This window comes from Monodon monoceros, unplaced genomic scaffold, assembly GCF_005190385.1.
Source record: "Monodon monoceros isolate NGI ecotype Baffin Bay Population unplaced genomic scaffold, NGI_Narwhal_1 Super_Scaffold_18, whole genome shotgun sequence".
NCBI classification, from domain to species: domain Eukaryota; kingdom Metazoa; phylum Chordata; class Mammalia; order Artiodactyla; family Monodontidae; genus Monodon; species Monodon monoceros.
The window spans coordinates 98284269-98297775 of record NW_021703774.1 but is presented as its reverse complement, the minus strand read 5'-3'; the positions used below and the strand labels follow the sequence as shown (position 1 = coordinate 98297775).

The window sequence follows — 13507 nt, the reverse complement described above, 5'->3', positions numbered from 1 at the left end:
ATTTAGAGCATGGCTTTCTGCTCCAGTGCTAATTACGATGTTGATTTGAGCAGCAGCTCTAGTCTCAGCGATAAGGGCAGGGGTGGAAACCTGAGTCGTGGTTAAAATGTGCAATATTGAAGCTTCCCGATTCCCGATCATTGCAGTGCAGCCTTGTTTGGATCTGTAATGAATTCCTTCCCTGTGAACAGCCAGACACCTCATTACTACCCAGACCTGCTTTCACTCTGCCAGTACTTTCTTTAGTGGGACCATTCAAGTTCCTTAGATTATGAGGCCGTGGAATTGCATAACGCTGTACTTATTCCTAGCCGAGAATAGAGCAGCCTGATGGAACCACCCAGTCAGATACCCTCTCTGGGAGCTTGTTCTACCCCCATGCACTAAGCTCTTTGTCCTGGATAGCCCCATGTGAGCAGGAATTCAAGATAACAGCCAAAGCATACTTCTTTTGGGACATGCTCCCATGCCAACCTCTCTTTTGTTGACTCTGCTGCAAATGCACGCCCTCTTTCTCGGGCTTGAATGCCACTCCAGCATTGACACAGACTGGCAAACAACCCATCAGAACCAGCCAATAAACCAACCACTGGTCTGTTTCCCTTAATTTCTCCAAAATATATATATATATTTTTTTCAGGCTGCCATCTTTCTGAGGACCTGAAAGGTTGTTTGGCCCCATTCTTTCTAAGAATATGGTGTTATACCTAACATTTCATGTTTAGATTTTTATTGACAATGCTTTGAGCTCTTTGGAGCAAAGGAACAAAATGCACTTAATTCATGAACAGCTGGACAGTGAGCTGAGTCTTGGCTTTCAGTGCTTGCTAAGTGTCTCCTTGGCGGGACCATGTCCAAGCGGGGGTGGCCTCTGGAAGCCTTTCTCAGGCCGTACTGGCCCAGCCTTCCACAACAGGAGGCAAACACAGCTGGGCTCAACCAGGTGCCAGGAACCTCATTTTCATCTCTACTTAGAATCCTCTTTCAGTGCAGTTGTGAGATCAAGACTGTTCTGCTAGATTTTATTTGCATTTGAATGGAGAACTATTTCTACATTCTAGACGAAGTGAAGTAGTTCGACTCAGCCATGTCTAAGAGCCCACTGGCACGGTCACCCTCAAGGAGCAGCAGACGGTGACCCCATCCTGCCCACAAAGAGCTCTCAACCTAGTTTGCTTCTAATAACTCTAGAAACTCCACTTCTCTCTCTCCTTATCTTACATTGTCCTTTTATCAAATTTTCTTTCAATAATCTGAAGAATTTTTCTTCTGTTCTCCTCTCCAACCCTCATCTGCAACTCAAACTGATGCCCATGGGAAGATCTCGCTCCCGCTAAGCCTGCAGTAGATGGTATAAGATCCTCCCTTCCCTGGAAACCATACATCCCTGCCCATTGCTGTGTGACTCATGGTGCCTCCCGGCAGGCAGAGTGTTATCAGGCTTGGTCATATGTCTTGCTTAGGCCAGTGGCATGTGACCAGAAGTGACACTGAGCCACTCTGGAGTGGAAGTTTTAGGAGGAGGCTTAAACCTTGAAGACATGGCTGCCCGTTCTACTAGTTTTTTGCTTTTCCCTCTGCCCTGATCCAAATAGGGGCTTCACCTTTGGTTTTGGTCCTAGAATGAGAAGACATTAAGAAGAGCTGTAGTCAGTCCACAGCCACCAAACTGTAAGTGTAATGTAAAGATACCATTGTCATAAGGCACTGAGAATTCCAGGGTCATTTGTTACTGCAGCAGAGCCAACTAATATAAAGGCCAAACCATAAATAATAACTAAATAAGATAAATAAGATATAATAGTCACAATTCCCAGTTACCTTTATTTATATAAAAGTATATTAAATAAATAATCTCAATATATACAAACAGAACAATATTACCTCTATAAATAGAAAATCCCCATATATAAAACCTTTTTTCAAATTATATAAATATGTACAATGTTGATCATAAAGTGTGAAGTACCTTAAATCTTAAACTCTATGTAATTTGTTGGTATAGTAGTCTTATAAAAATACAGCTATCTGTCAAGTGTTTCATCAACAGCATTTAAGTCAGTTAAAGTGCTAAACTGTAATGCATGTTATGAATGTGCCCCAAATACAAGTCTTCTGCTTTTAACACATTCATATAAATGTTTGCTAATTGTTTCGAACCTCCAAAAGTACTCAAAAAAAAAAAAAACCCTAAACACCATATTACAAAAGGACAGACATACGTTAGAAAGTCCACCCAGTTTCCATTTTACTCTCCCACATGGTTTGAAGTCGGCCTCTCAAAAGTTCTCCAAAAATCCACCCAGGACTTTTTAGGGCATTTGTTCATTTGTTTTTCCTTAGATGATCTGGCTTCAACTTGAGTGTAGAAAATATACAGTCTAGAGCATGATATGTGCAAAAGGTGCTGTAGCATTAAAATAAATAGAAATTGAAAAAACTTGGAATTGGCTGTACCGCTCATTACGTCCCAACGTGTCTAATGCTGATGTTGAAACCAGAATGCTAATCGTGAGAATAGGTCAGATAAGAGCTTTCTTTGAGCCCAAGGGTCTCTAAGCTCCAAACACTCATTTGTGTTTCCATGTATTCTACTGCCTTAAATGTTCTTGGTCACAGTGCAACACGAGTTCTGCAGAGTTGGCAGATCCAAGAGCAGGATCTTTCATGCAACATTGAGGGGCAAGCTCTCCTTCCCACTTCGCCCTGCTCTCGCCTTCCTGCACTTATACAGAGACACAGACAGGACGATGATGAAGATGATGACAACAAGCATCACTGCTACAACGATGAAGGGCATTTCTGAAAAATAAAAGGTACCAAGTCAACTCAGAGAGAGAGCTTGAATCCCATTTATCAGTGGGCAGAACTGAAGGCATAACCCCAAATTACACCATCCTGCTTTTGCGTAACTTGAAATTTCTTTCCTGTACTCTTTCCACCACAACACATTTCGATTAGGAAAGAATCTGTCAAACCCTAGGTGTTTGCGGGCAATTGACAGTGGTGAAAACGATTTAATAAACTGGATAATGCTCACAGTCTAGAAAGATGCATGAAGACGAAAGCAAGAACGGCTGTTAGAAACAAGTGACTGAAAATGATGCTGACTTTGGTGGCAACGATTATAGAAGCTGAACTCTCAGTGCAAAGAGAGATACAGAGCACTACCAAGATTCAAGTAAAGAAGAGATGATAACTGGTTGGGGCTATAAGAAGGCTTCCTGGTGGAGGTGGCATTTGAAATGATTCTCAAAGGACCCAATTCAGCAGATAGAGAAGAGGCAGGGGAAGCAGCGATCTAGGTGTGCATGAAGTCAGAGAGCAGCGGAACTCAGGCTGGCTTTAGGAGGATGGACCTGAGGGCTGTGGGTATGAGGGCCCAGACGGTGCAGAACCAGAGGGAAAGAGAGCCCTTTCCTTCTGTCAGTGTCAATAAATGGGAGGGAATTTTAAAAGTGTTTTTAAAAGGCTTAAATTACATCTTAACAAGGCACTAGGTCATTATTGCTATCCTTTGACTTTTTGTTCCCAAAAGTACTCAGAGCACTACCCGCTCAAGCCTGGTGGGAGATTCCTGGGCTCTCACCCTCATGCACGTGTCTGAGCCTCCATGGCATCTCCGGATAAGATCCACTCCTCACTTGGTGTCAGGGCCCTGGTGTGGCACATAATGTACACACACACGTGCCGGCCAGGGACACACACATGCACGTGGTATACCTGATAGACTCAATCCCTTCCCTTCGTGGGTTAAAACCTTTGTGGCAACAGCCCACAGTAGGTGCTCATAAATGTGCATCAGGTGCTACTGCACCTGGCCCGGAAGCTGCCCCCAAGCTCCCCAAGTCAGAATTTAAGTAGAAGAAATGCTCAGAGAAATCTGCATTTGATGCTAAATCCTAAACATGTACCATGGGCCCAGGGCTCAGCAGAGAGCTTAGCGCATGGTACGTGCTCAGAAAAACACTTGCTAATACAAGGGAACAACATAGAAACATCTCTAAATGCCTAAAATTATGAGTACCCCCAAAACCACAAAAAACCAAGGCAGTTTTCCCCTGAAGAAAGTACATCCTCGTCCTGGAAGGCACCCCTCCCTCCCTCCCAGATGGATCAGGGGTAGAGCCACTCACCCGTGGACAGAACTTTCTCTTGGCTAGTACACTCGATGGGACTTTCTGGACTCTTCTGGTTGGCTCTTCGTGATGCAATCACTGCTTGAACATTGAAACAGTAGTTTTCTCCTTCATCCACATCAATCAGAAACTCATTAGTGTTCGTCGTGGCCTTTTTCTGTTAAAAGATAGAGTCCTTTATTCATCTGGGCTCAGAGTGAATTCTGCCCCCTTTACTAAGTCACTGTGGTAGTTAAAGCCTACATGGACACATCTGACATAAAGGATTGGAAGTGAGTTGGCTCATCAAGTTCCCCTGATAACTGCTAAGGATGTTTTTTTCCCAAGGATAAAGGTATCCAGTTTGGGCACATCCAACCCAGTTTTTAGCCCCTTTAGAAGATATCTGGGGCTTCCCTGGTGGCGCAGTGGTTGAGAATCTGCCTGCCAATGCAGGGGACGTGGGTTCGAGCCCTGGTCTGGGAAGATCCCACATGCTGCGGAGCAACTACGCCCGTGAGCCACAACTACTGAGCCTGCGCGTCTGGAGCCTGTGCTCCGCAACAAGAGAGGCCGCAATAGTGAGAGGCCGGCGCACCGCGATGAAGAGTGGCCCCTCCCTCGCCGCAACTAGAGAAAGCCCACGCACAGAAACGAAGACCCAACACAGCCAAAAATTAATTAATTAATTAATTAATTTTTTAAAAAGATATCTGCAGTAAAGGAAAATAGGAATGAAGTATTAATTGTTGAATGGAAAACAAATCTTGTCTCTGGGATCCTCCATAGAGGAAGAAATGCGGGAGCTGGTGGGAACCTTGGAGATGACCGGTCCAGCCCCTTGGCTGAGGAACCTGAGTATCCGAGGAGGCCCTGACCAAGGCAGCTGGAAGTCACAGGTAAAACCAGGACAGCGGCCCCTCCCACTCCGCCACCCTGTCCTCTCAACCACCCGCTCTGATATTTGAGTTGGAAAAGAAGTAGGCTGTAAAATCAAGGATCTGCAATTTAAAACGAGTCATAAAAACAAAAGAACGCTCACCTTTCCTGTACTTGAAGCTCTCCAATAATAAAGTATATAATTCAAGTCCTTGCCAAAAACATCGCGGAGGCTTAGGAATGTGCCGCTCACTCTGACTAAGGTACGTGCATCTTGTACAGTCACATTCAGTTCTGTCCCAACTTGTTCAAAACTCCGAATTGTTGGCTGTCCAAGGTTTGCTAAAACACAGAAAATGAGCTTTGTTGGAATCAAAGAATTCTAGACAAAGTAGAATCCCATTAATCACGGTTAATAACAACTTGGTCATCCCTCATGAAACAGCTCATAGAACCAACTCCCTAGCCCCAGAGCTGGGCCCCGAGACGTTCTACAGCAGTGCTGTCCAGTGGAAATGTAGTGGGAGCCACAGATGTCACCTTAAGTTTCCTTGGAGTCACACTAGAAAATGTAAAAAGGAACAGGTGAAGTTAATTTTAATAATATATTTCTTTTAACCCCATATGGCTAGAATATTATCATTTTAACATTTAATCAGTATAAAAACTTTAGGAGATCTTTCTCAAAATCCAGCGTGTATTTTACACTTAGGGCATTAGCCATATCTCAAGTGCTTAGCAGCCACATGTGGTTAACCAAACAGCTGCATAAGATTCCATATCTTAGATACAATAAATTAGAGGCTGTGGGAAAGCCCAAGAAATGTCTGTCCTTGGTACCTCAAGGAACCAGTTTTAACCACCAGGTCTCTTTGCTGGCTCAATTATCTCATGTGCTTTGGTTGAAGGACAGTAAAACAAATCCCGATAACTTAACAGGAACTATATGCAAGTATGTGTGTGTGTGAGCACATGCAAAAACATAAACTATTTTCCCTCTTGCACCGAAAAAGGATTTGCAGTGGCTGACAAAAACTCAAGAACTATAAAAAGGAATCATGAGGATGCTGCCAGTGGAGGGAGAATAAATGTCAATGACCCTGCAGTTACTGCAGGCGGCTGTGGGTAGGGTCGCTACTCTAGCTAAGTGCTGGGAGAGGCACACAGGTAGAAGCACTAGGGGAGTTTGAAGACGGGCTCTGGCACACGGGGGCTCAGGGCAGGCAGCCAGATTCACCTGGGGTGAGGCTGGCCCTATTTCCACCCTCAGAGTAGGTGCTAAGGGGAAAGGCGGCTGCCTGTCCCTCTGACCCCTTCTCTCCATCCCTGCTTTGAGAAACTCCCCTCTGGGTGTCAGAAGGGTAAATATAAAAGCACCAATAACACAACACTTTCATTCCAAGTCTTCTTGCTAGAGCAGCTGATTTCGCTCTTCTCAATGTGCTACATGTGTTTATTTAAAATACCTAGTTCAGAACCATAGCCGTGACAAAAAATGTACGTCTCCTACTTGGCAGGAATCCTCTGCTCTCCCTTAGTAGACGCTCAAGTCAGTTTCCTGGGCCAAAGGCTGAGGAGAAGAGCACTCTGCGTTTTCAAGACCAGCATGAAGGAAGCAGGATGGGAGCTGGCCCGGCAAGTGCCAGCACATCACAGGACTCAGATCATGGTCAAGTGATTAAAAAGGTCAGCAAGCCCAATGATGAGATTGGAGGGAGACGGAACTCTCCCCATGGACTCGTGACCACCTGTGAAAAACCCTCAACTGGGACTTCTGAAAATTCAGAAGGGAGGTATATAGAATCTCCTAAATATATATGGGGAAATAATACTGGAACCCCAGGCTTGGTGAATTTCCTACTCCATGCCCCTCATCCAGCCAGTTACTGGTAGGGTCTGGGGACAGACTGGTGGAGAAACCTACTTGATGACATTGTTATCAACTCCAAAGTTCACGTTCTGTCAACCTCCTGCCACATCCGGAATGAGCGAAGAGGCCTGTGGCACTTACCAGTTTCTGAGAAAGAAGATGTGTTTATGGATATTTTTTTATGTCATGGCTCCTAAGGGTCACAAGCTCACAAGAATATTCAGAAGTTTTTGAAAACAAGAATGAACGGTTACTACAAACCGAGCTACTTACTCTCTAGGTAAGGTGTGAACTCCAGGGAGTTGGTAAACGGAGGCTCCCCAGTAGAACCGATGGCATCCAATGGGTAGGAAAAGACCCGGGCCAAGTATGTCTCTTTCACGTTTTTCACGATCTCGTCGGTGACGTCACACTCTGTGTCTGTTGTGTAGAAGCATTTGTTTTTCCAATTTCCTAATCTAGAGCTGAAGGAAGAGAAATGGAACATTATGATTTGCATCCAACAAGACAAACTGTTTTCTGGCTGGGGTGCCTTGTTACAACAGCAGCTTCCCACAAGCAATCCCAAGGAGGCGTTTGGTATGCTGAGCACTTTAGATGAGTTTGAATCCTCACAGCAACCTGCGGGTGGCTCTGTAATTGTCTCTGTTCTTACTGATAAGGCAATGGAGGCAAAGGGAGACTGGGTGACCAGCTCCAAGTCACACAGCTGGATTTCGAGCCAGACAGCAATTTGACTACTGGGTCTGTGCTCTGAACCGTTTTGTTAAATATCTTCCTTAAAATGTAGATGATTTGTCATGACTATGAGGGATAAAGGGCAATTTTCCATCAAGACCCAATTATTTATTACAGTCCACTTGTTATGTTCTGTTTACCACATTCTATATTCTATGTAATATATTCTATCCTATTACATTCTATTGTGACCATTCTTGGTGTGGTTATTTAACAGCTATTGAATCTACTATAAGCCAGGCACTGTACTGGACCCTCAGCCATGTTACTTTGTTTGGTATAATCCTTCCAAGACGGTATTGGATCTTCCTTACATATGAGGACCCTGAAGCACAGAGCTGCTAGGTAACTTGTACAAGGTCTCACAGCTTATGCGGTGAGAGCTGGGTCTGTTCCTCTCATTATATGACATGCCTCCCTCACTTTCACAAGATGTGCTGTCAAAAACTATAGAGCAACAACACAGGTGGTTATCTGTCAAAGTCTGAGACTAAGAGACAGATCTGACGAAAGACAGAGCTTTCTTTTGTAAGATGTCATTGAAGAGGAAATGATTTAAAGTACTGCCAAAAATGAAAGTATCCTGAAGTGATATAAAGAGCTTCTAAAAATGAAATTATTCTACAGAACCAAGACAATTCCTAGACAAATGTCACTGCAGCTGGATCCACACACATCTGTCCCACATAAGTTGACAGCTACCCTGACCTTCCCCATCATCAACCACTAGCGTTCCCTACCCTTCATTCAAGGCCACGTTCCAATCCCACCTTCTGCAGGAATCTCCAGATCTCCTTGCTCAGAATTAATCTTTCCCTTCCCCATCCCCCAGCACTGACATCTCATTAAAGCACTTAAGGTGAGGGTGGTACCAGGGCTCCACGCTTGCGCTCCCCCATCACGCAGTGGGGCTTTAGGGCTTGCACATGGCCAGGCCTTGCTGGATATTAGATGGTTTACATTTCCAGGTTGAACCAGGGGAAAACAAGCTGCCATATGGATTCAGTTGTCTAAATCCAGGCATGAGAACCATAAATAAGTCTTTTTTTAAAAGTCTGAACTAAGTAATCGGGCTAAGAGGGTGTGAGTAAACACACTCTTGGTCCTTAAATTCACAAATAAAGATTGATACAGAAATATCAGTTTACATACTCTTAGATTTCTCTAATTTTCTGTGATAAAAGTAGAGATGCAGTCTTAATTCCAGAATGACCAGAATGCATTTTTTTAAATTACATCATTTCTATTTTAAAAAGTGAATGAGAACCTGATGGTTCTTCTCCACTGCTATGACAAACAAATGGTTCAGATAACAGGAGCAACACTGCTGGGTGCTGAGGCTACACTCTGTCTGAGAGATATAGCATTTGGTTCCTTCCAGCTCACAATAGCAACCACAGTCCTCTGACAAAATTTAGCACAAGCAACTAAATCATCAAAAGTAATAAAGCCATGAAGTGCTGTGAACAGGTTAGGAAGGGGCAATTCTGCAGTTCATTTCCTCTGAATGCTATAATCAGCATGAACAATATAAACGCCTCCAAGGTTCCTCTGGGTATTGCAAAATCTCCTGATTTGGAAATAATAAAAGTTCCGCCTGAACTTCTAAAAAATCCCAACAGAATCCAGACTCACCAATTAAGAAGCAAGTTGTTTTCTACAAGCTTGGGGAGTTCTGTTTTAGAATTCAGCACGTTTCATGGAATCAATACTACAAGGGATGGTCGGTGCTAAGGCTTGAGCCAGTAACACTTTGCAACCACCGGTGAACACTTTCCAAAGGGTAAAAAGGCAGTTGGCGCTCCAAGGAGGGGCTTCAGACACAGCAGCGGCACCCTGTGTTTGAGGACTGGCTGGTGGTGAGGTGGGTGGGTCAGGAGGAGCAGCAGGTCAAGACACTTTCTCTAGGGAAGGAAACCGGGAGGGAGGAAGGCGCACTGCGGAGGCCAGTGGGAATGACTTTCTTTCCTCCTCCCGGCTTTGGAGCCCCACATCACACCCGGGGGAGACCCACTGAGGGGTGGTGGTGCGCGTCGCTGGGTAGACCGTGGTACCTGACCCTGCTGGGCGAGCCCCATCAGCGCAGTCATGAATAAGTCCCTCACCTTCCCAGGGCCAGTTTCCTCTTCTATAAAATGATTGCTACGGTCCCTTCACCCAGGAATCCCATTTACCCGTGGGCTGGTCGCCGAAGAGTGCGGGTCTCCGGCAGGGGCGAGGGACTGCTGCTCACAAGTCCTCCAGCACAGGTGTGGAGACGGCCGGTGCGGCGGGAACCACCCCCAGCCCGGGTCCGCGGGCGCCCCCAAGAGGCAGCTCTGCACTAGGATGTTTGCACAAGGGGACTGCGTCCACTTAAGTAACAACAGCCTTGCAAAGTCCAAGAACTTTGAGTTGACAAAGGCTTATGTTTCAAAAGCTGGTAACTCAGAAATATGTTTCCTCGTGTTCACCAAACTTAATATATTTCGAAGGTAAGCATTCCTCCTAAAATCTTATTTTCACTACCCAGAAGGAAAGCATCTACTAAGGTAAACTTCAGCTCTGTATCAGTGGAATTACTAACTCTCAACCAGTAGAATCTGATTTGACAAGTTTGACCATAATAGTAATTATTACCTCGAGTTATGAAATTCCTTTAAATCTTTCTATGTATCTATACAAGCATGCATGCACACACAAATTCTCTTCCGTGTTGCCTTGGCAATGGTTGTCATGAAGTTGATTTTGGAAAAAAAAACAAAAAACAAAAAAACCACCTAAAAGCCCCACTCCATACTTAGCAGCTGCATTCCAAATGCTACAAAAGGCTTGGCACAAGCTAAACAAAATGGCAAAGCACCTTTAATTTTAGCCAGCGATACTTTTGTGCCTTTTACAAGCAGTGTTAATTTCCACAGCTGCTCTCCTCTACTTAATAAGAGCTCTACCAAGCTTCCTAGAACATTTCAGAAACCAAAAACTTGCTAAGAATATGGTGACAACCATCAAAAAGAGGACATTGAGACTGAATATGCTGAATTAGGGGCTCTTGGGGACAGCTGCCAATCAGGGATGGGGACGGATGAGCAGAGCAGCCCTGACAGCTCAGGGTGCAGACAGAGGAGTATTCCGTTCCCGCTCAGTGAGTCATGAATTTGACCCCCTCCAAGATCATGTATGCAACCGAATTTTGAATCATGAGTCCAAAGATTAATGAATCAAACACTGTTTAAAGGCAATGTATACATCCAAACTCCTCCCCACCTCTTCTCTAACATGTTAAATCCCGCTAGCAGTCTAGACAGCACGGAAAAAGAGCTGTGTACTTAGATGAGATGAATTATCAGCGATCATTGCCACCGTGGCTTGCTCAAGAAGGTTCTCCTATCCATAGCTTATACTCCACTTACAAATTTCCCCATCATCTCCAAAAACAATTAAAATGTTCTATCAGTTTAAGGTCTGGAAATGTTGCAGGCTTGATAGAGTATGGCTCTGGCCAGCAAATTACGATGAATGCCCTCTTCTTTGGTATCTGTTAAATAATCTCATCCATCAATCAGCTTTAAAGACATTTATATTCAGCACAGGAAACAGCAAAAATCTTATTTTTCTTTTTTGGTACCTAGCTTACCTTATCTGAACAGTGTAGACATGATTGATGGGTTTGGGTTCCCACTCCAAAATGGTCTTGAAATTAGTTGACTTCCAAGTTAAATTATATGCTACTACTACATCTGTAGTGCCTTTAAACAACAGAGAAACAGCTATTAATGTTTACATGAACTTCTCAGCACACGATTTCATGTTGATGGTATAAAACATCTTCCCACTCCCCAACACCATCATAAACCTCACATTAATATTTTTCCAACCACAAAAGCTTTAACTGAATTATCATAAGAAAAAATCTGCAATTTTTCCCTAATCCCAGAATTTCCTCATGGCAAGGTTGACCGGGTAATCTGAGGAAACACACAAGGATCTTGAAACCCTTGTTTGAAATTATTCATGGGGGAAGCCCTGTGATAATGACCTGGAAGCACAGTCCAGGAGCCATCAGTGGCCCAGGGTGTCCACCGCCCAACTCGGGAAGGGCAGGACGCCAGGTTCAACTTAGCAGGGAAAGCCGGCTAGGAAGGGTTTTCCATAAATTACGTTAAAGGACAAAGCCCACATGTGTAAGAAGAGTTAGGACTGCATCCAATAAAAAACCCAAACCTTGACTTTTTTCATTTGTATCTAAAATGTCTCTATACCGAAACTTCCACAGACAACCATCCAACACCGTCGGATGTATTCGGTTAGGATGCCTTAGTGTTAAGGTCTGCCTGGCCAGTTCTCAGCAGATCAGCCTCTGCCCTGCCCGCACACAGAACAGGCATACAGGGCATGCACAATGTGGTGGTGCCTGCTCCAGTGCAAGCGACATTTTGCAATGACTGCCTCTAACGCAGTCTAAAACACAGACGATCAAGATAAGACCGAGAGCCGCTTTTTATTATGGAAAGTGCATATATAATGAAGTATAACATTCAAACATTGCACGCCGACCCGTGCAGGTGAGGAGCCACGTCCCACCATCTTCAAGGTGTCGGCTCCCTGGGAAGCTCTTTTCCTAAACTTCAAGCGAGAGCCTCGAACGCACTTAGGCAACGCTGGACGCCACGAGCAAGCATCTCTAGCAGAAGGGGCGGCGGGTCCCGGGCGGGTGGCACCTCAGGGCGGCAGGGCGAGCCTGCTGCCAGCCAGGACTGTCCTCCCTCTTCCCGGTGGCGGGCCCCAGGGCTCGGGGGGCGGGGGGCGGGTGCTACTCACCTGTGGCTCCGGCCACCCGGACCAGGACCCAGCCGAATAGGAGCGCCCGAGCGACGGCGGCCTCGTAGCAGGGTACCCGGGGCCCGGTGGGGGTCGCCATGTTCACGAGCTGACGGCGAGGTCGGGAGGATTCCTTGCGCCCCGGAGGCTGGGGAGACGGGGAGGCTGCGGAGGTTGGACTGGAGGCGCCTGGGGCTGCGGGATGGAGCAGGAGGGGCGCGAGGAACCCCGAGTCTGTGGGAGCCCGTGCCCGGCGCGCTTTAAAGAGCCCCTCGCACGCCCGCGCCTCCGCAGGCCCTACGACCGCCCCCGCCCCTCCTCCCGACTCCCCGCCCCCAGCCAGGCTCCAGCAGCCTCCCTGGGCTGCTCCCGGCGAATCCACACCCCGGCCCCGCCTCCTCCCAGTAGGAAACTCCGAAACCCTGCAGGGGCTGATTCACCCGTGATTCAATCGGCCGTCAAGCGCGAGTGTCCTTCGGCCACTGGCGGCTCCTGGTGCTGAGGGGAACCAGGGTCCCAGCCGCCCAGACCCCCTGATTCCCAGCTCTGGCCCTCAGGCCACCGACCCAGATGTCCCGCCTGAATGGGCGGCAGGTCTGTTGGGAAGGAAAAGGTGGCGGTTGGAAGGAGTTCGAGGTGGAGGAGAGGGAACCCTCCCTTCCACTTGGCGATGCAGTGTCCCCGCCAGCGGGAGCGCAATACTTACCGAGTTCAATAGAAAGTACTGGCTCCGGGCTCCTCTCCGGCCCCCAGGGCATTTCCCGGGCGCTTTGCGCGCGTCAGGCTGAGCCTTGGAATCTGCAGTCAAGTAACAGCGTGATGAGGAGCAGAGCCCTCTCCTAGCTGTGATTTCGGCTTTCGCCCCGAAGGCAATGATACCTGGCTCGCCCGGGGAGCATCCTATGAGATGGTGCCAATGCAGGTGTTTCTACGGGTCCGAAGTTCAGTCAGCTCAGGCACAACCCAGCCCACCTCGGGTTAGTGACCGAGGAAGAACTGCCCCAAATCTAGCACTTTGCCTCTGGGAGAATTCCAAGGTGACATCTGCCGCCGTTGAAGAAGACGTTTGCGGGACTGAGTTCTGCTCAAGTATAAAGAAGCC

At 46.5% G+C, this 13507-nt stretch overlaps 1 protein-coding gene across 2 annotated transcripts; it reads right to left on the bottom strand.

The window, feature by feature from the left end:
* Positions 1-1279: 1279 nt before the first annotated feature.
* F3 (coagulation factor III, tissue factor) lies at positions 1280-13261 on the bottom strand. 2 transcript variants are annotated; one of them, XM_029231215.1, is made up of 8 exons: positions 13112-13261; positions 12846-13001; positions 12406-12600; positions 11222-11333; positions 7141-7331; positions 5161-5339; positions 4137-4296; positions 1280-2802 (listed from the first exon to the last, which is right to left on the bottom strand). In XM_029231215.1, the coding sequence occupies exons 3-8, from the start codon at positions 12503-12505 to the stop codon at positions 2666-2668; spliced, it is 879 nt and encodes a 292-aa protein (XP_029087048.1). In that variant the 5' UTR covers positions 12506-12600; positions 12846-13001; positions 13112-13261; the 3' UTR covers positions 1280-2665. The 2 variants fall into 2 exon arrangements, with proteins under 2 accessions (XP_029087048.1, XP_029087047.1); XM_029231214.1 differs by lacking the exons at positions 12846-13001; positions 13112-13261 and having other exon boundaries at positions 1805-2802; positions 12406-12646.
* Positions 13262-13507: the final 246 nt, after the last annotated feature.

Coding starts and splice junctions, on each gene's coding strand:
- F3 (XM_029231215.1), bottom strand. CDS start 12,505: ATGGCGACCCCCACCGGGCCCCGGGTACCCTGCTACGAGGCCGCCGTC. Junction 11,334..12,405: donor CCGGGTGGCCGGAGCCACAG/GTGAGTAGCACC, acceptor TGTTGTTTAAAG/GCACTACAGATGTAGTAGTA. Junction 5,340..7,140: donor GTTCACACCTTACCTAGAGA/GTAAGTAGCTCG, acceptor TCTGTGTTTTAG/CAAACCTTGGACAGCCAACA.